This window comes from Balaenoptera physalus (genome assembly GCF_965194825.1).
Source record: "Balaenoptera physalus genome assembly, chromosome: 18".
In the NCBI taxonomy this organism is placed as follows: Eukaryota; Metazoa; Chordata; class Mammalia; order Artiodactyla; family Balaenopteridae; genus Balaenoptera; species Balaenoptera physalus.
The window spans coordinates 79,328,079-79,350,868 of record NC_138899.1 but is presented as its reverse complement, the minus strand read 5'-3'; the positions used below and the strand labels follow the sequence as shown (position 1 = coordinate 79,350,868).

The window sequence follows — 22,790 nt, the reverse complement described above, 5'->3', positions numbered from 1 at the left end:
AGAACCATATTTAACGTATTTCCAAATACATACGTATACCACATATGTCAACTAATTTTATTCCCTAAAAAGGCGAAATAAAATCAACTCTTAACAAAATCAGTGAGCACCTAATAAACCTAGTATATGTCAAGTACTTTATATTCAATCGTAAAAAAAGGAACCTATTAAAATTCCAGTATAAAATATATAGAAAAGTTCTATCCTAATATTTCCAATAAACGCACATATACACACAGGTCAGAACTTCATATAGGAAGATATTAAGTTTGATCTTCAAGGAACTGTTTCTCAGGAAATACCAGCTACAATGATTTCATATGTACATTTGCTTTATTAAAATTGTGGCACTTAATATAATAGCAGAAATTATCACATGGCTTCACATCCAGAAGCAATACAATAGTGGAGGCGCAAACATTCCTTATTACCAATAAAAGTAAAAAAGTTTTAATATGTTCCATAAGCCCTTAATTGCATAAAATATTATATTTAGCATCATTTACAGCCAGCACACTTATAGAAACTAATTATCATCACCTTAATTTTACATTCTGCAAAAGAAGTACATTTGTAGGACATTCAAACAGGATAAAAATTAAATGTCAGTTGTGAATTGTTCATGGGGAAAACACAAGCTGATAATTCCTCTTTTATAACTTATTAGATATTGTCACATGATTTTACAATTTTTTAATGCCTTCAAAGTGAAATCCCAAAAACTCCACTAAGTGCCATGTTGAAGGACAAAAAATGTTTACTGCAGCACCTTTAGACAACAAGAGATTGCATCCTGTTCAACCACACTATATAAATTATGACGTTTGTGGAAAATATGTACAAACAAACATAAAGCAAATGTTCTAACAGGTGACAGATGTCGCTTTGGCAGGCGGTTCTTGGAAGCAGTATTCACATCCAGCGGCCAGAACGGCCACCACTGGGGTCTCCCACGTGCTACCTTCACGAACCAGGAAGCCTGTAAACCCAGGGCGGGAGGACATCCAGAACAAGGATGTAAAGTGCACTCAGTGCGCCCCAGCAGTACCGTCTGCAGAGTCTCAATCAAGTAATATTCAGGAGTAAAGTACTGTACCATGTTATACACGTACTGAGGGTCTAATATGTAAAATTGCAACAAATTCATAATCGGATCCAGCTGATAAGAAAATAACACACCCAAGAGGATCCACTTAAAGAGATAGTAAGTTCCAAAGACTTAATTCCCCTTATTTGTTTAAATCAATGATATGTCCAGTGTTTCATTAGCTCCTTCAAAAAATACTACATGGAAGACATAAAACTAACTTCACCCTAACCAGAGACAGACAGACTCTTATCTAACAAACTGCTGAGCTTTGGTTGTATAAAGTGCAGTTCAACAAGCTGCCACCTCAGCCGGCCAGCTGCCTCCAGCAATTCCACAGTTCACCACCAGCCTCAAAATAGTTCTTAGATCGGGTTAACGTCTTCTGTTGAAATTCATGTTAACAACAGCTCCAAAATTCTCCCCGAACAGTCTGCAGTGTGCTTCACAATTCCTAAATAACTGGCAAGGAAGCTTAAGGACAGCAATTCATACTCGTGCTACAACACATTCAAGACCTAGCTCTGCTTTTTCTTTAAATACGTTCACACTTTTTGTTGTATAAAATTTTCAAGTTTTATGATGATACAGGCAGTACATTCCATCACTCTCATGGCAACCTCAGAAGTGAACCTGTCATTCGGGATCTGTGGGAAAGGCAGCAGATCGGGGTACCTTGTTTTTAAACTGTCTACACCGTAAGCTTCCAAGGTATGGACGTCATTCGTCAGGCCTTCCAGCTGCTCACTGTATTCCTCTATTTTCTGCGCGAGTGCAGTCGGCTTCACGTCTTTGTCGGACTTGCCCCGCACAGCATAGTCGGCGGCGATCAGAGCCAGCTTGGTAGAGAGGAAACATTTGAAGCACACCCATTCGTTGGCGTTTTTGTGGAGGTCATTCCTGGCGGCTGAGAAATTGGCTCTGGCTTGTCGTAGCCATCTGCGTGCTTCGACTGGGTTACCAACTGACTTGAAGGTGGGGGGAACAAAGAACCTCGGAGAGTAAGTCTGTCCGGCTGAAGGTGGGCATTTTTCCTTATTTCGTTGTTGCCTTTCAGATTTATGGCTCGTTGCTTCTTGATTCCATGAAGTGTAAAATCTCTGAAATGAGTACTTCTCTGACTGAAATCGGGATGCTGAGGTTGAAAACGTTCGCCTCGAGCCTCTGTCTGCATTTTGATCCAGAAAAGCCTGTTTCTCTAATCTGTTGATTTCATTCTGCAGATGTTTGAAAACTTCATTAGCAATGTCATGATTCTCTGGGTTTTTGTCAGGGTGCCATTTCAAATACAACCGCCTAATAATCTTTTTTCTTTCAGATTCTGGAAGCTTCCAAGCTTGCTCCACCACTGATGTCACTTCTTTTAAAATTTCTGGTAAAGAATTCACCTTAAGCTTCTTGGGGGAATGATGCTTCGAAGATGAGGTCTTGTGGCTCTCCCTACCGAAGAAAAGAGGAGGGATGCTTCGCAGACCAGGGGCCAGGAACTCTGTAGGGCTGGTAGGTGTGGAAGGGGCACTGTCTCTGCTCTGAGAGCTTTCCTCTGGCCTTGAAAACTTATACAGATCAAGAGAGCTAACTATTTTATATTCACTATAACCAATATCAATCTGATATATCTTTCCTAGAAAACTAGAGTTGTCAGCATCTTCTCTTTCAACTTCTTGTACGATAATGGCGTATGTATATGTCGGCTGGTACGACCCATAGATCTCCCCACCTTCAGCGTCAACAAGGTACCCGACGTATTCCCCCGGGTAAAAGACATTCATTGGGTCCATAAGCAGAGTGTAATGAATCTCAGCAGGTATCGGAGTGCCGGGCATTGGAAGTTCAAGTTTCGATGGTTCTGAAGAGTCGTATTTCACTCCTAAACTGTCGAGTTTCTCACTGATCCTGTAAATATCATTGCATCCTAGCATGGCAATTAGATATGAAGTGTCGGAAATCAAATTGTCGGTCGCTGATTTAAGCGTCATTGCCAAGGCTAACAGGAAGTTAATGTCTTTACTGTCTGAATGCTGTATGTAGAGCAGGATGACTGCATTCCCAAACCTCTTCAGGAAAGCAAAAGTTTCACTTCTGCTCTGGGGAATAGGATTGAAACCTTTAACTCTTAATGTTGTCTGAAGCTTCTCAAAACAGGACACTTTCAAGCCTTCTCTTAGAGCTTTGCAGAGTCGTACGGCTTTCTCCTCGTTGGCCAGAAAAGCGTTATCGTTTTCATGCTTCATGATTCTGATCAGGCCTGTGATGAACTGTTCAGAGGACAAGAGCAACTGCAGCCTGCCCTGAAGAGAGCACAGCGCTCCAAACTGGCAGACTCGGGGGGTCTCCTCATCTAACTGCTCCTCGAGGATGCTGCTCAGCAGACGAGGCCTGAGTTTCTGAGGAACGAGCATAGTCAGCTTAGTGTGGAACCCGTGGTCTTTCCCTAAGTAGCACTGGCTGAGATCCACCAACATCTGCACACCGATATTGCCCTGGATCCTGCTCTTGTAATGCGGGGCGTCATCAAACACCAGGATGTTGGACTTCACCAGCCTCCCGTCCTGGCTCGGCAGGTAGAGTGCAAGGTCCCGGATGTTCTCGAGATCGCCCCGCACCTTGACCGAGTCATTCTGTAGACTCTTGAACAAGCCAGAAACGACTCTCTTAACGGTGCGCATTTCATTAGGATCTAACTGTTTTCCTTCAGAATTTTTGAATATGCGGCCCAGCACTTCAACATACTGCTTGGTTGAAATGATATCTTCAGTGCCTAAGTGTTTGAACAGCTGGTGAAAGGTGCCCAGTTCTAAAGGCAGCTTGTACAGATACGGTTTAAAATCAGACTCGTACTCAAGATTGATCACCACCTCCTCCGGCTTCAGAAGCTTCCAGCCATCTTCCACCATCACAAAAGCAACGCCCCGCAGTTGAAAACGGAACTCCCTTTTCTCTGCGCTGAGAAACTCGTATATGCTCCTTAAGACCTTTGCTCTAGTCTTGACCATGTCTTCATCCAGAGTTGTGATGTTGCATATGTTCCTGCAGTTATTGATGACCTTATCCAGAGGGGGGTCCAGGTTCACATTCAGCATACTTAAAACCTGCTCCAGCTGTTCTTGTGGACCAAGGTCACTCCCTTCTTGTTCTTTGATGCTCAAGGGGGTGGCTTTCTCTGGAAGAATAGGGCATGACGTCCATAACAGCTGGAGCACATCGCACTGCTTGAATTTTGGATTCACCTGTGCTCCGTTGAACTTTATAAGAGGAAGCGTTCCGTTCACCTCTTGATACTGAGGATGAAATCGAATGAATTCGGCAGGGGCCCGCTCGGGACATAAGAATGGTATTAAAGACAGTTCTTTCAAAAAATTTCCAGATAACAAATCCATTCGTTCTTGGAATATATGGTAGAGAAGGATATCGACTGTATTTTGCAATGTTTCTTTAGACCAGTTTTCTGTATTAGCCCTCACACTGATCTCCTTAGCAAACTGTAACAACTGCTGCTGAGAAAGGATGTGTTTTAGTCCGATATTTCTTAAGAATTCTACCCAGGATGTCATAAATGCAACTTGATTTTTGGGTTTTATAAGTTGTTCCAATTTTTTAAAGAAGTCCTTAGGAATAAACAATTTTTCGGGAAGCATAACTTCAAAAACTCTCACAGTTCTATCATAGAAATGTTTGGCTTGCTTTAGTCGACTGTTAGCATCATGGATTATCAATAAACTTTCCAGTTTTTCAAAAAGTTGTTCCTTGATCTCTGACAATTCCTCAGTACTTGAGAGTCTATTCTTAAGATAGATCAAATGCTCTAATTTTGCATCATAAGAGAGATTTTCAATTTTTGGTAAGAGGTGTTTCACATAGACCTCAAGATCATCTACGGGTACACAACCAAGCACCTCATATAGTTCTTTTAAGTGTATTTTTTCTTCAAGAAATGCAGAGGACGATGATTGTGTCCATTTTTCCACTTCAGCGGAAGGAATACTTTTTGTAAGCACATAGCATGTTCCAAATTTCGCAATGCTCATATAGCGACCACTGATGGATTTGTAGCATGGAAGTGACTTTAAAATTTTTATGTCATCTTGGGACATCAAGTGATTCAAATTGCAGTTGAAATACATCAAAAGTGCTTCAAAGTCGCTTTCTACTAATTTTTCAGTTCTAAAAGTTGAGGTTTGGACCATATAATGCACAGCCCTCAAAATGCTTGTGGGGCTCTCTATGTTTGCTGTGTGACATGACAACAGAGGAACAAATGCACTGTCTTTGGAGCAGATTTTGTTCAAAGCAAGCTGAATACAGCCAGCTTTCATGAGAGCATGAAAAACCTTATCACTCTGGGCATTTGGAAAGACTGCAATGTGCATGAGACTTAGAGGAAGCAGAACATCACCTTCGGGAACTACAAGCTGATTGGCTGACACAGTAAACTTTGTTCCAGGGAGCAATGCCCAGTCTTTTAGGGTGTCAACAACAGTGTCAAAGGTCGCTTTTGTCTCTTCTTGATCCTCTTTCACATTTACGGATTCACTGATAAAATGCCATGCACTCTTAAGCCAAGACTCGCTTGTAAAACTGTCTTTCCACTTTGTGCAACTTTTGGTCTTATATTCACGGGGCAACACAGAGGATAACAAGTCAGCAAAGCTGGAAATGTCAAACACTTTTGCAACTTTACAGTTCAGTAAAATATTATTGTACTTCAGGTACAATGTATTCATGAACAAGTCTTTGCGGGATGGAATCAATTCATGGTATGTTGTTAGAAACTTGGGTCGTTTTGCATCAAAAGTTTGCAAAACACTGTCTAGTGTAATGAGAAGGGGCAGTCCCTCCACTTCAATCCCGTTTTCTTCTGCATCCTTAAAACAGTAATCAACTAAGAGTTTTAAACTGTGAAAAAGTTTCAGGTTAGTCTGCTGGAGACGACAAGGCAGCTTCCCAATATGGCAGTTAGTATCGGGAGAGGAAAACGTCATTAAAAAAGATCGCACATCAGCAGGGGTGACATAACTAACGGGAATATCGGCGTCTATCAGACAGTGGTACAGATTAGCAGTTTCATCACAGTTATAAACCAAGTTGAAGCCAATTTCCAAAAGCAGGTGTTTCAGCCTATAGACATTCTCTGCCACTGTTTTGCGTGTGGTGATGTTATAGTCTGCATTTTTAAGGTGGTGTAATTCATCCTGCAGCAAATTGTCAAAAAATGGTCTAGTTTTATTTGAAGTCGACATATTAATCCAAGTGATTATAACTGCAGAGTGCAGGTCGGAGCCATCAATGTTCGGAGCCCGCACAACGGGTAAAAGGCGCTTCATGTCCTCGTGGATGCAGCCGTAAAGTGCTTTCACCAGACAGTATAAATCTGGCTGTAGATCAAGCCTGTTGACTGGGAAGAATGACAAAAACTTCTTTAAGGTGTCCTTTACAACATGAATAGGCGTGTTCTGTAAGACCGATAACGTCGGGTCAGAACCAGGGAAATAGCGCTTTTTTAGCTGGATTAATAACTCGACGTACGCAGGAGCGATCAGGGCCGTCATTAAGCTGTTGTTCCAGTCACTCCGAACGCCCACCCCGTTGTCATCCCGCCACAGGTTCCTCCTGGCTGAATCGAGGGCAAAGTGGCCGTTCATGTGAAACGGTAACCCCGTCTCTAAAGAGAGGGGCAGAAAGCAGAAGGCCCTGTGGGGCTTTTTATAGTTGTGGGTGATGCAGGCAGCTACTCCACCACGTGGGAAGAGAGTGATATCTCGGTTCTTATGAGCTGATATAACGCTCTTAGATACTTTCTCCATACTTGAAAAACCTGATCTATTACAAATTAGCCAGGTGGTAAGGTTTCCCTCAGAGTCCTCCGTATCCATAGTGTAGGTGATCTGCTGAACGGGTATGTCCTTGAGCGGCCTCTTTTTAGTGACACTGTCAATTACAGATGCGTGAAACTGCTTCCTTTTCAGCCTGTCTCCATCGGTGATGTTGCCCTTCACAGAATACAGCACGTTTAGGGCTCCTGTAGCTTTATCTATTTCACAAATAGAAATTTTTTCCATGTGATTAAGAAACATTAAAAGTTCAGCCCCATCTGACCGCAGTTTGTCCAAAAGATTCTGGACCATTCTGTCTGATGATGGAACTGAAGAAATTTCTGAAACTTTTGCCATTTCTGCATTACGAAGAGGAAATCGAAACATTGTGCAATTATCCAGTTTAAAGTGGGTTCCCAGATAAAGATCCAGAACATCTGAGAACTGTGTCCTAAAATCTGCATCCAAGTCTCTAAACATGCGTCCAGGACTAACAGATGTGGCTCCTGGTGCGTATCTGGCATGAGGATCAAAAATACACAGGATGTCATTGCCGGAAATAAAAGAAGGGCAGTCTGTAATGTGATACACAGAATTGAATCCTATTCCGTATTGTCCAGTTTTACACGGATTTCCTTCCTTGGTGCCTTTCCCGAGGTTCTGAATCCCTCTGACGTCGTCTTCTGTGAAAGGCTGGTTGTTGTACACACACAGTGCTGGCCCCTGCAAGGGGGCCCACTTGTCGTCAAATATCCTATCAACTGGATGCTGTCGAGGGTCAAACACAAAACAGATTTCTGTAGCCTTTGCATCATCAGCATTCTGAAGAAGTTCTTTCAGCATTTCCTTTTCTGAGGGATAGGCATTAAGGATACTCTTAATTCTGCTGGTCAGTTTTTCCTTCTGTCCAAATTCAGTGCCCAGTGTTGTAAAGCAGATGTTGGACGCATACCTTTCTAAGGCTTTATGTCGCTTTGGTACTGCTCCTAGTTTCACAGCCACTTCCCTGGGTATATCTGCATGACAGTATTTTACAGTGCTATCCTTTACTTTTATCCAGGGACAATCATTGTAGCATAAAGATTTTGCAGGGAGAAGCTTAAGATTAGTATCTGGCAATAATATTTGGCCATAATTTTTCTCACAAAATTCTTGTTTCTTTTCTCTAATGAGACTCCATATTCCTTCACTGATTATTCGCCGGCAAAGCTGAAAATTCTCTTCTGTTATTTGTTTTGTTTCTTTTTCTTGAGCAATCGACTCCAAAACAAGGGCAAAATCTTCAACAGTAAAAGACTGCCTCACACCCACACTTTCAAAAAGTTCACGGAAATTATTTCTATATTTATTAGGCAACTGATAAAGGTATGGGGCTGCTTCAAAATTCAAATGAAAAGCAATTTTTTCTGAGTCAACATATGCACTCTCAACTAGAATGAAGCTAAAGGTTTTTAACTTTTCAATAATTGATATCTTAGTGATGTCACTTTGCATCATTGCTTCATGAAGGTATTTGTAGCAAGCGTTGGTGATGTTCTCCTGGTACAACGTGATTCCATCATCAACTGATTTTGCAACTTCTTTCAATTGGTTTACGACCAGGTCAACTGTGGGCTTCCGCAGTAACCCCAAAAACTCTTTAACAGCCAGTGGCACTGAACCGCAGCCTCTGAAGGAATGTGAATTTTCGTTTAGAACTGGCTGCAAAAGACAAACTACATCCTGATACTCAGCTGTATAAAGGTCGGTTGCTGCAAACATGGTTTCAGGCTTAAAACTGTTACCTTTCCAGTCCAAAGAAAAACCTGCTGGTTTTGTGAGAAATGGGAGGAAGGGGATTGTTTGATATTTTGCAGCAAAATCCTTTGCTCTAGGATCCCTTATTTTTAGTTTTTCATCAATAAGACTTAACAGGATGCTACTTCTTAGACAAGCAGCACCGTGATCACTTTTATTAATTTCAGCTACTGACTCGGCACGTTCTAGCATGTCATCCCATAAAATATCATCTTTTGCCATACCTAACTGGACGAGTTTAATCAGAATAATAGGATTTAGGTAGTCCTGAGTAGAGCCGTAAGGAAATCGTCCGTCTTTAGTATCAAATAACTTTGCAACCCGTCCTTCAGGGTGGATTAATCTTGATGGTAAAACCAGAGGATGCCCCTCCAGAGAGCAAGGGATACATGGAGTAACACGAAGAATTCCTGAGAACTCATCAACTTTCTCATTCAGAACAAAATTCATTAAAGGATCTCTGAGTTCTGCTTCAATTTCTTGAATATTTGGAAAAAACACTTCTGAAAAAAACTGTTTCTCTGAAAATGTATTTTCAAGCAGTATCTGTTTGCAGCCAGCTTCTTCGAATCCTAATTTTACTGAAGAAGGAAGTTCAACAGCACAGAGGTTTTTCGACCCAGTCTTCTTGAGGTATTTCAAAAATATCTTGAAGGCTGCTGGACCAACATCTCTTCTCTTAAGTATACAGTCATCTAGAAATCTCACATTCTTCATGGAAACCCATGTGGACCCATCAGAGAAGACTCTTGTCAATTCCTTCCCTTTCCCGTGAGCTACATCTTCATAAAACCCTTGACAAATTACAGAGAAGTCATCATGAACCAGATCAGGGTCAGGCCACACTGCATGGTAAGTATAGTCCATCAGCTCCCCACTCATGGCCAGGTCACGCAGGATGCTGAGTGCCTCTAGGTAAGCTTTCACAACCACGTGTCTCATGAAGGTGGTGTTCCAGCGTCCTTTCGTATCTGTCTTCCAGATCTCTTTCCTATTTGAAGTAACAGCAAAGCACCCGTTGATGTGAACTGGCAATCCTGTTTTGATTCGTAGGGGTAAATAGCAGAACACCTCTCCAGCCTGTGGTCTCACAGCCCACTTCTGGTCCTGGATCTCAGCCAGAAAAACTCCCACTGCCCCGCAAGGAACCACTCCCAGCCTTCTCCCGCTCTCACTCAGGGAAAACCTGAGAGCCTCTCCTGTATCCATGCAGGTACATATAAGCCACGTGGTGCACTCCTTTGTTTTTTGTGGTAACTCATCCGATGGCTTTTTGGATTGGCCGGACTTAGCCATTTCAAAGAGAGCAGCTGGGTCATCATCTGGACCTCTAAAAAGTGGTGACTGTAAATCAGCAATCCTTCTGAACACGTGATGAAATTCCTCCACTGTGATCTGAAGGATGCAAGCTGACTTGGGTGCATCAGCGGGGAGCTTCTTGTTACTGCTGTCACAAGTCTTCATGAGCTTAGCAGCTTCTTTTAAAACACTGATGACAGGTGCAATCAATGCTTTGGAAGAGCACAATTTTTTTTTAATTACGATTGTATCTTGAGCTAAGCTGGGATTGGTTTCCTCAATTTTCAAGTACTTCAGATACATTGAGGTTACACTCTGAGTGAAAATGATAAGCCTGTGTCCACAGAGACTGAATTCATCCACAAGAGAGTAAATATCTGCTGTGTTGTAGCAGGTACTACTAACTTCACTCACTTTGGCTTCCTGCTGAGTTCTAAAGGACAGTCGGAACAGAGTCCCACTATAGCTGTAAGGTGCTTCCACGGTCAGAGGTAACTGACAGCCAAATACGTCTATGAATGGTTTGAACTGATTAGGAAATTTCCTAAGTCTTTTCTGCTGTTTACTCCAATTAATTTTGATCCCGGGATTAGATCTGTCTTTAATGTGTTTACTGATGTGGTTTATGTTGGGATCAAACATTATCATGAATTCTCGACTCATGATGATGGGAATGTCAGTGATGTGGTACACGGAATTAAACCCAAGACCAAATTTCCCAACTTTGTCAACTTCTGCCCTCTTTAAAGATTCCCCTAGCCTTGTTATGTTCACGAAGTCCGAATCTGAGAATTGAGAGTTGTTGAACGACCACAGAGCCGGCCCATGACACGCTGCCATCCCCGGGTCCAGGAGATTCTCTCGAATGTCCATGTTTCTTCTCATGTCAATCATGAAGCTGCATTCTGTTGCATTCGCGTCGTCAGCATTTTGAAGAAGTTCTTTAAAGATATCTGACACTGAAGGGTATTCTTCCAGAATATTTTTAATTCTTACAGTCAGTGGTTCTCTTTGTCCTGACTGCTCAAAGCCCATGTTTTCGGGGTTGATCAGTCTTGTACTGAGGCACGGGACTTTCAGCCACTCTGCAGTTTTCATGGGTATGTCCTCATGCACCAAAATGATTGGCTCCATGGAATCTTCCAGTAAGTCATTCAGGTCATCAACTTTGATGTCACAGTAACAGCATTCATGAATTGGCTTCATGATAAGCTTGGAAGGATCTCTGCTATGATGTATAGGAACTGGTGTGTTGAGGCTTACTGGAATCTGATTGCTATAAAGCCATCGGATAATATTCAACATAAGATGAAGATTCTGTTTGCTTTCTTGGTCACTGAGGTCTTGGCCGCTTTTGAGGTACACCTTCTGAATGACCATGGAAATGTGATCTGGCATCAGCTCCTCTACTGAACCGCAGGCCTTGAACAGCTGGTGGAACTTTGCCATGGTTTTAGGCACACTGTGCAAATAAGGCTGAAGGTCAAGATCATAAAACGGTTTTATCACAGCTTGGGCGAGAGGACAGAACTTTTTGCCAGTCCAAACCCACGGAAATTTTAAGGCTCTAAAAGCATCCTTCCCTTCATTTAAATGATCATGCATGAATCCATAAATTTCGAGCAAAATGTGCTGGAATTGATAGTAGTCTTCATCACTAAAGGTGTTCGAACTATACCAATCGACAACAATTTTAAAGTGCTTTAAGACAGCATTGATATCAGGTTTTGTGAAGATACCTAAAGCTTCTTCCAAGTTCACATGGACACTCTCAACAAGAGGAAGTGATGAGCCGACCAGAACAGCGTGGGCCGCGTCGCACATGTCCGCGGGTGCACAGAGGTCCCAGAGATCCCCTTTCCAGACTAAGGAGCCTGGGTAGTTCGGAGGCCTTTGCTTGCAAGCTGGAGCCCATTTTGTTTTCTTCAGGGCCATCTTCCCTTCAGATGACTGCAGCAGGGCGTGGTTCTTATTTAAGACCAGTAAGAGCGTTCTGGCTTTCTTCAGGAGAATGTCCTGATTTGGACAAGAGCTGGCCTGTAAAGCTTCAATTTTTTTAGCCACTTGCACAACATCTTTCTCTTTGAGACTGGCTTCGTTTTTTAAACCAATCTGTCTTAAAGAGTGAAGAATATCTGGTGAGGTAAAAGCTGAGGGTGGGAAACAAGTTTCTTCTTCATCATAGAAGAGGTCCTTTAATACTTCCACATCAGGGTCAAAGAGCTCACTGGCTGATACCAGCCGCTCCTGTGAGATCTGAATGAATTTTAATGGCATTAGCCAATCAAGCACATTTGGATTCTCATTTTTAAGAGAGGATAGATTCTCGAGGACCCACAACATAAGGTGTGTCATCTCTTCGTGTGAATAAAATGCATTTTCGATGTCTTTTAAGATAAGCTTTAAGCAGCTGGTGGTCTTTACCTTCTCCACCTTGAGCAGGTTTGCCAGGCGGATGGTGGCCTCGTCGCTGCTGTCCACGACCGAGATGGAGAGCCGCAGGCCAGCCGGGAGCCTGGACGTGTGGTGCAGGACCCTGCAGCCCTTCAGCCTGGTGTAGGAGGAGATCCCCTGACTGGATGAATGGTTAATGCGCTTGAATATTGGCAGTTCCTGAATTACTCTTTTCTCCTTTTCACTGCTATCAGTTAAGTTAGCTAAGAACTTCCTTAGGGCATCTTTGTGCGTTGGAAGGAGCGACGCAACCTGGTTGCACAGCTTCTGCAGAGGCATCTTCTCCATCATCTGCAGAACAGCACTTGGGGATGGCGAATGAATGTATTTTTTAATAAGTGGATGTTGTATGGAGGCATCTAATTGCTTAAGGACAATCCCTCCAAGTTTTTGTACAATGTCAGCTAAAAATTCTGGGAGCTGTGCTTCAGATTCATCATCTAAAATGACTAATGAGGGGATCCTGAGTCTGATGAGTTCCACACACGTCTGACCTTCTTCTACTGCGGTTCTAGGGATGAGTGGCATCTCATCAAATAAAGTCAAATCCTCTGAAAAATGTATATAGAGATTCTTCCACACCATTTTAAGCCATGAAATAGATGGGTGCTTTTTGTCTTCATCACATGGATACCACTGAACAATCAACTCCCTGCCAGGCCAGAATGTGTTCACTACTTCTTTGATAAGACGTGCAAAACGTTCTGGGTTTAGAAGCTGTAGCTGGGTACACGGTCTTCCTGTAAATCACATAAAGAAATGTTATGAATACATACAATTCTACTGTAACTTATATAACTTTCTATTCTCATAGATTAGACAGATTAAATAGTACTAGAAAGTCATTTTGAGAGTTTTAAGTACACTGTGAAAACGCAAAAATTGGGCATAACTGGGCTGATCACACATAAATCCATATTTATAATAGCCTGTGGGAGTGATAATTCTCTCTGGAAAGTGCTTATTTTAAATAAATATCTAAAATGAATTTAGATGTGTTTTAAGAATTATCCTATAATGCCCTACAAATAGAATCAACATGGAAAATAATTTTTAGTGGTGATTTGTTCACAAATAAAAGCACCAAAGAAAATGTGGATAAAGTTTAAATAAGTACCCTTTTATTTCAGGGTAAGTAATTTATAAGGAGGCCCAGTTTCCAGGAGCCGGGTGGCCACAGGATAAAGCAAGGCCCGAGTGAGCGCACGGGGGCTAGCACCCTGTCCCAGCTGACCAAGGCTGCCAGGAGCTGAGGCCGCCAGGACACTGGAGTTTCCTCTCCACCAGTAACTAGATGTGTGAGGAGTTAGGGGTCACGCAGCCTCTCTGGGATTGGCAGTCTCTCACCTGGAGAAAGGACGAGGCTGAGGTTCTAGCTCTAAGACTGCTCTGTGCGCGTGTCCGGGTACGGAGCACAGTCACGACCCCCCGCGGCAGCGCTTACTTGGTACTCAGCACAAAGTAAAGTGTGTTCTTCTGGGATCTGGGCTTTGCAGAAGTGCTTCAGGAACAAGCAACAGGGGAAGCGGGCCCTGCTGTGAAGGCAGGGTTACCCCCAACAAGGCAGCTCCACTCCCAGATGTTTTATAAACTAGGAGACTAATAAGGTTTTCTCTGGGGAAGAAAAGATTTTTGCTGACTTTTAATCAGTGGTCTAGAAAATAACATTTTACTTCTAAGTGCATGTTGTGTTTCAGAGTATTTTATTTGCAATACCAGGAGTAACAAAATTTTAAAGTAACACTAGGTACCTATAGGTATGTTATTTGCCCATATAGAGAAATAAAAAGCATCTCAAATTCAATCTTATGGAAAACTTAATATTCCATTTTCTCCCTAGGTACACGTAATTTCTAGACTCTTAAAAGACTAATTTTGGAAAAAGTTATAAAAGGGGGCACACCTCAAGCCCCTTGAAATTTTTCTGTATCAGCGTTTGTTAACCAGGGAAGGACACCCTTGTTCCACAGACTCACACATCAGGAAGATGACCTTACTTTCTACCATGAAAATTATCTTTCATGTTACAATAAGACATTTAAAATTACTGCCATAGAAGTTTAAGCAAGGGCACACTTTTGTAACTTTTGAAGATATCAATACCCACATTCTGATTATTATCAGTTTCTACATTGTGTGACTTTGGGTAAGTCCAGTAGTAATATTTAAGAAGTCATAAAATCTTGTCAGTAGTCTGACTAGCATAGCCTCCTCGGTCTATGAGTCCCATTAAGATATAATTTTTTTAATTAATTTGTTTAATGTTCTAAAAAATGCTTACTGAATTGAATTAACTATAATAGAATTTCCAAATCACAAGTAAGGCAAGGATACAATACCAAAGATACAAAAAAGGGTTAGAAATTAAAAATCAGAACACTCAACAAAAAAATCAAATACGTACCACACTGTGTCCTATGTTAATAATTGGCACATGACATGCATTTTGTAGATAATCCTATCCAATATCCTTGCATGAACTTTGGAACTTATAAAACATACCTACCTTCAGGAAAGTTGTCTAATATCAATGTATAAATAAAATGCCAATAAAACCCGCACACCACACGTAACATGCGATTAACACCAGTCATGCTCAAATGAAAAAACAGCAGGGAAAATAAAGGAGAGAGAAAATGTAGTAGGACACAATTCTAAGTACATAAGTCAATTCAATCTGAAGTCTCGATTTCTGTTTATTTCGTGTTTAAGCCTTTAGCTTTTACCCTAAAATATAAACGTTAACACAGAAAGAAGTCTCCCTGCCCTGGATTAAAAGTCATTGAAATTGTAAAGCATCTCCAACAGTATCAGTAAAATAATTTCACAGCGTTTTAATAAATGACTTGTGTTTCTGTGGCCTAGCCTTTAAAATCATCAGCACTGTCAAAAGAGGTTACATAGTACTGTTAGGTGTCCCTGGAGACAGAAAGTGCTTCTCTAAACTCTCATCAGATGTGTCTGTTTAGAAATAGCTCTTCTCAGGGTAGTTTGTGCTTTCCTATAGATCGGTTCAAGATAATCACATCGACATGCTGAATCACTATTCAAGGATTGCACTACGTTTTTGTTTATGTGTTTATGTTCAGTCCTAACTTAGAGAAAGATTTTCAACATGAATGGAAATAGGATATTACAGTCTACTTCAAAATAAGGTGAGGGGCCAATTAAACGGTATGCCATCAGTCGGTCAAACCTTCAAAGAGAAAGGAAAAAAGGGAAAGTAAATGAGCACACAGGGAAGGCGAGGACAGCCCGCCGGCAGGCTCAGCACTCCCTCGGGCACTCTGCGAGCCTGGCGGCAGCACCTAACACCCCAAGGAAGCCAGCGGAAACCTCATTCTACCTCGGAAGGCACCAGCGTCATTCAGAACAGCACTCGTGACCAAACTTCTCTCAAGAAGTCATCACTGACACTGCTTCGGCTTCCTAGTTTCCATCCCTAATAGGAGACGGACAAGTGGGGAGATGGCCGACACAAGCCAGGGTCCCCAGGGCAGGCGCTAACCGTGCAGCCTGCTGACCTCAAGATCCTGTCTTCCTCTTTGCTCACACCTTAAAAATATAGGAATATATAGTCATAGCAGCTGTGGATGATCAGCCACTTTTAATACAAGCTAGAAACCAAAGTTAATATTTATAGGAATTATCACTATAACAATGACTTGGTTTCTAAATTTATTTCAGCTTCAAGGAAGAGACTGACTCAAAAAATAATGTTTACTATAAAAACAATTTCTGTAAAGCAAATCTTACGTCCTCTGATCTTCCAAGTGAAACATGAACTGGGGGGAAATAATACAAGTTGAGTCAAAACTTGTTATTAAAAAAAAAAAAAAAAAAAAGCCAATAACTGACACTCAACATTGTGCGAACAGTCAGCGGCTGCCCCTAATGGCAGCTGGCGGCCACTCTACCTTTGCTCGTCCCCCGGGTGCACCAGGCACACTGGACCAGGCTCCTCGGTGGCCGGTCCACACAGGGCCTCTCACTTCATCGGCACAGGGCCTCTCACTTCATCGGCACAGGTCCCAGAACGGATCCCCCTCTGACCTTTTTAATCTCAGTATTTACGTGCATCATATAATAGGTGTGTGCACTCTCACACTTTCCCCTTAAATACCACAGCTTAAAATACCAATTTCAGCATAATTCTTTCATTTGAGACTAAATGTTCTATGAAATGAATGTTTCCAAGTCATTTAAATATGGTTTTATTGTGGTATGTGTAACAACCACCTGTATACTCTACTAGTATAGTTTCCTCTCTCCTTTAAGAATTACCACCAGAAAAAAAATACTGATATAAATTCTAGCTACTTAGGTAAACGAAAGAACAGGATTCAAAGAATCAAATGAACAAAAACATCAGGCTACAAATGAACACGACATTTAGTCATCATACCTGAATATCCCCAGAGAAGTTGTTGTGCTAGAATATAATTAAATCCGTTCTTAGAAAAAGCCAGAATTGTCACAATTTTCACATGATGGCTACAGGAATTATTCTGTATCTTAAGATAACACAGTTTGCAGAATCTTACACATCATTATGTAAAAGAAAAGCCATAAACAAAACTCCAAACATAGCAGAATATACATTTAAGATTTAAAGATATATTTCAATACGAACTAAAACCAAACTATTAGGCATTCCTACCGTTCGTCTGACTCAACTTTTTTTCTATTTATTTCCTCCAAAACCCATTGACCTGCTCCTCTAACTTCTGATTGTCACCCATTTGCTCAGGTAACCTAACACAGAAATAATCTAGACCTGTAATAGGAAAAACAAAACAAAACAGAATCATCATTCCAACTCTGCAGCTCAAGCAAGGCACTTAAATCCTTCAAATTCTTTCAGCTTCAATGTCTCCACCCCTCAAAGGAGGATGACGATTACCTCACGATTGTGGAGAACAAATAAGATACTGACGATATAAGAAATCCTGACTCACAGGCACAATGGGGGGATCTACCTTTTCGCCCTTGTCCCTGCACCACCATCCCACCTGGCCCATCAGCTTGCCACCCAGGCACTGGGAGTACAAAAGAAATAAGAGATGACCCCTGCTCTCAAGGGTTCGTAGTCTGGCACAGTGAAAACGCGCCTGTGATCAGGCAAAGAGGAGCACACGGACGGCGACAGGGTCCGGGAGTGAAGCAGAGACGGCCCCTCAGGTCTGCGGGCCGGGCGGGGCCGGAGACGGGAGAGTGGGAAAGGGAGCCGCTTGGAGGAGGCGCGCGGGCTGAGGGCCAGAAGATGAAGGAAAGTCACAGGGCGACGTGGAGGAGGGCGCCAGCAGTCTAAGCCAAAGGAACACCGTGTGCAAAACACAGGTATGAGAAAACCTTAATTCGGGTAAAAAAAATTTACCAAGCGCCCACCTTGAAGTGGGCGCTGTGCTGCACGGCGGTGACAAATCTCACAGGGCTCTGCTCCCACAGGGTGCAGGGCACTCAAGTTTGTCCATCTGCAAGCGCCCGTGGTGACGAGAACAGAAGAGGGACACCGAACGAGTCGGGGCCAATCACGGGACGCCCCGCAGGCCACACGAACAAGACCGCGCCTGTCCCGAGTCGGGATCCGCTAGAAACCCGTGAGCGGGGCAGGCGGTGATGAGATGAGGGGTGTGGGCACAGTGACGCCGTGGCCCAGAGACAGAGGGCCTGCAGCACAGCCAGGGAAAGCGCGATCCCCAGACCCCGGAGACTGGAGAACAAGGAGGGCGAACGGGGGTTCAGTCCTGGGCATGGTAACGGGCGCCTTTCTCAGGAGGAAGGACCGGGCCAAAGGAGAGCCAGACGCGGGACAGGATGAGGACCCCAGCTGGGAGAACGCCGACTTTGAGACACCTAAGGAACTCCAAGGGCAGAGTGATAACAGCTGCCATTTCATCACCATTTCTTAGGAGCAGGTAGCGTGTTAAACTGTACACGCTCTGTACACATCATCCGATCTTCAGAGAAGCGCCTACCACGACTACAATATCACGGTGGAGGTTGTCAATAAGCTGCCCCACTGCGCTAACGCAAACTGGATAAAATTCAGCTGGCAAGTTGTGACTGCCGGCCTCCACTCAACCCTTATTCTCATTTCATTCCACTTGTGAGAAAGCAATCTTGCATTTCATGTAATTGAATCTTGAGGGCCCCAGATATACTCTGATGGAAGGATGTTCCTGTACTGCCATGACACTGATGAGGAAAGAGAGGCTCAGACAGGTCGGGTAATTTGTTCAAAGTCACACGATGGAGGAGTCGAGTCTGAACCCAGATTTGTGCGGCCACAGAGCCCAGGCTTGTAACCACTACACTGCACTGCACTGCCCCTCTTGAGACTGGGGTGACAACTGAAGGTATGGAGCCCATTACATATGCGTGACAGTGGATGCCTGGGGGTGAATGAGTATACTCGAAGAAAGTAAGGAACAAAATGAGAGCTGAGCAAGGAGTTCCTGAACTAATCCCATTTAGCGGGTAAGCTGAGGAACGGGAATTCACAAATAATTCTCAGAAGCAGGCAAAGAAGTATAAGGACACCGAGAGAGTGGTATCATCAAAGCCAGGGAGTTCAAAGAGGGAGTGACCAGTAGTACCAAAGCTGCAGGGAGATCAGGTAAAAAGAATAGAACATTCCACTAGATTTAATAATTTTTAAAAAGTCATTAACTGGTGACCTCAGTCAGGCAATTTTATTGGAATGATGTAGAAGCAAAAGTCCATGTGCTGTGATAACAGATGACGAGAAAGTACAGACAACAAACACACGCCACTCCTTCCAGTAGCTGGACTAGGACGGGATGCAAGAAAGCGAATCAAAGTCAAGGACTGTTTTGTTTTCCCCCAAACGGAAAAGCCGGAAGCATGTAATTGCAAATGGGAAAGAGGTAACAGAGGTAAACAGCGAAAGTACAAGTAGTAACTTAATATTTAGCTCAGGATTTTAAATGTGAAAGAAGTGAAAGGTAAAACTACCACATAATGAGACAGATTTTGCTTGGGCTACAGAATTAGAGAAACACCCATTGCAGAGGAAAAAAACTTCACACTTCAATTGTATGCAGCAGTACTTTCAAAACTGGCCAGTCAGATTTTACTGATAATTGGTAAACAGAAGTCCACAGTGCTTTGTGTCAGCAAAACAATCACACAGTCATTATTTAGAGCCAAAAAGATTCAATGCTGTTAGACACCTGGGATGTTCCCTACCATAGGAAGGGAGCTACACAGACATGATACCCTCGGCCTCTCCCCTCCCCACTCGTAATTCCCCACCTGCCCCACACACCAGAAAGAGGAATGACTTATCAACCAGTCAGGGTGAAGAGACTCTGCCCCTGCCCAGGGAGACTCGTGGGGCAGGGCGTACCCGGGAAGGAAGCCCGAGGTCTCCCAGTGCCCCTGCGACTGGCCTGGCGAGCTCACCCGCCTCACTCTGGAGCGGTCACAGCACAAGTCCACCACGCACCACAAGCCAGGAGCCCCACTACCAGGATTATCAGTAACACAGGGGAGACTGGCGACGTCTACCTGCTGGACCCCTCTCTGTGCATCTCTTCACGGACGCGGCTCTCAGGAAAGCAAAGGTGTCATTTATGGGGTCCCCATCAGCCCCTACACGTGTTTAATGTTTAATGTTCCCAAAACATGGCAATAAAGTAGTATCAATAACAAGTTTTTGTCTGGAACCAATGGTATAAAAGCAATAGGGAAGATACCCAGGAGGCAGTTACCCATCACCCATACGGCCAGATAAAGACACTGGAAAGGCTAGAGGTCATGATTATTAAATAATCACAGGGGCGGCAGGCCAATACTTAAATCGAGATAGGAAAAGCGACCATGAAGACAACTTCTGGGGTAACTGAGCCACACGTTACGGGCAACAAACACAGTGAAGACGTCCCTTCTAGTGTAACAGTCAAAAAAAATTAACCAGGAACCAGAGATTAAACATGGTGTTGTTATGATCCCAAAATAACAAATCAGAATCCACAGTAGGTGAGAAAATGAAAAGACACACAAAGTGGGAAGACTCAACGTTATAACAATGTCAAATTACCAAAGTTAAGAGTATATAAATTTAATTTGTCCCTAAAAATCTTACAATAGGTACCCCATCCGTCTAAGGCCAGAGAAGCAAGTTGTGGCCATGTTCTGTGCTACAGGGTACTTGAACATTTTGAGTAAAAGCAGTATGACTCTGCTGGTTTTCTACCCCTTTTACCTGATTAGATTCTGAATAACTTTTGACTGATTTCCAAACCCCTATCTACCTCAGAAACTACTGGCCATTAACAAAAATTCTGTCTTCAAAAGAAAGTAAAACCACACAATGAAATAGCACAGCCATGGAAACGATGATCTACAACTGCGTGCACCAACCTGGACGGATCTCACAAACTCAGAGTAAGTGAAAGCAGCAGACAGAGTGCACACTGTGATTCCCCCCACAGGGAGTACAGTAACTCGCTGAATCAATCGGTGCTATTAAGAGTCAGGGTCACGGTTACCGTTGAGTGGACAAGACTGTCACAGAAAAGGCAGCCAGGAGTCCCTGGGTGTTGGCAGTCCTCTGGTTTTGATCTGGGCGTGTTCAGTTTATAAGACTTCATTAGGCCTACATTTAAGATATGTATACTTTTCTGTACGTACATTATATTTCAATGTAAAGTTTTTATGTAAGAATGTAATAGAGAATTTGAAAAGCAAGGATTTCTAAAACTCTGGAGCAAAGAATGGCAGAGTAATAGGAATCCACGTTTAGACTCCCAAAAAGGCTACTCTGAAGATGACAATTCCCAGTTAAGGAAGGGATCTCGATATTGGCAAGAGCAGTGTCCCAGGGATGCCCTCCTGGTTCACACCCGCACTCCCTTCAGCGTCACTCTGCTCCACCCTGAACTCGCCTCCCCCATTCCAGCTCCTTTCCCTTCTGTTTACATGAATGAAGATGCACAATCATTACCTTTGAAAAGAAAACAGCATATAGTATAAAAGACACATCACAAAGAATACGCTTTACAACCTCAACTAGTAGGACAAATCTAGAATTTTTCAGGCCAATATCTAACTTAGAAAAAGTTCAGGCAACAGTCTTACAAGAGAAAGGATGCTCACAAAAGTTGGAAGATAATACTAAACAGAACCATGGCGATTTTTTCCCCCAATTATTCTGTCTTTTCCTAAAAAGGATTCCCAATAAAGGACACCCAGCCTTTGCTACGACCCCAGGAGTGCCCTTTCCTGGCCCTGCTGCAGAGGTCATTTTGTCAGCCTGCATCTCCTCCGTGCTGCCCAGGACAGCCACACGGAACTGAGGAGGCGGGTGGTGTGAGGACAGGGCAAGGCTGACGACCTTCTCTCCGCGTGCGCGCCCTCTAGCCCACGGGAGCGCCCTCACCACCGCGCAGGCTACAAGGGGCGAGGCTGGGGGCACACATGGAAGAGAGACGGGGGCACCGGAAGCTGTAAGGCGCTGCACGCGCGCCAGGGGTCACATCCACGAAGGCACACCGCCAGACCGTACGAGAGACACTCAAATCCAGTATCACGTTCGGAGTCTTTGAGATGTCAGAATCCAGCACTGACGCATCTTAAACTACGACAAGTACATGAAGTTGAACCACATGGAACTGCTGAGTGATAACGTCTAAAGTGGATAACTAATAATTTCCTATCGGTTCAACGTAATAGGAAACTTACATAAGCTGTCATTTTTATAAATACATACATTAAAAAAAACAACAACAACTCAACAGCTATAATACCTCGGGTTTGGGCAGCTTCCTTTAAAGCAGCCAGAAGGTGAGGCTTCAAGTTATCCAAAATAAATCTTCCTTCAAGACCTGGGAAAAGGGACCTAAAAAGTGAAAGAAACACAGCAATTTTAATCTTCTAACAATTCTAAGATACAGAAATTCAATCATAAAATTTCAAGCCAGTTAAATGTACTTACTATTTTACATCAATTATAAGGCACACATCTAATCACACTGCAATACTTTTTGATCAAGTATTATCCAGGCTTCGCTTTAAAACATGAGGACATCATGCACCATATCCAAATCCAGAAATTGTCTAAACTTCTTAGAATAAAATTCATTTTATTTTCTGAAATGTCAATACACACCCTGAGTTATAAAGAATTACTTAGTATAGTATTTTAATTAATTTAAATTAACTTCATCAAAATAATTCACTTTTGACTAACTGTAGTTATTATTAGTTCTTTATAAACATTCTTTTCTGTGTTCTGTTATTGGAATTTCCAAGAAAAACAACTGCTTGGACCCGCTCTTTAACTGGTAAACATCTGGATGCCTTTCACCTTAGAA

At 42.8% G+C, this 22,790-nt stretch overlaps 1 protein-coding gene across 10 annotated transcripts in view; it reads right to left on the bottom strand.

Annotated features, from left to right (window-relative positions):
• Positions 1-314: 314 nt before the first annotated feature.
• Positions 315-22,790, bottom strand: part of SACS (sacsin molecular chaperone) — a 79,225-nt gene continuing 56,749 nt past the window's right edge. For 5 of the 10 annotated variants that reach the window (XM_082435051.1, XM_082435052.1, XM_082435053.1 and 2 more), the window contains 3 exons: positions 22,224-22,315; positions 16,856-16,882; positions 315-13,190 (listed from right to left, as the gene is read on the bottom strand). In XM_082435051.1, the coding sequence (XP_082291177.1) occupies positions 1,633-13,190; positions 16,856-16,882; positions 22,224-22,315 (11,677 nt within the window). In that variant the 3' untranslated portion in view covers positions 315-1,632. The other 5 variants (XM_082435059.1, XM_082435057.1, XR_014256184.1 and 2 more) reach the window with 5 other exon arrangements.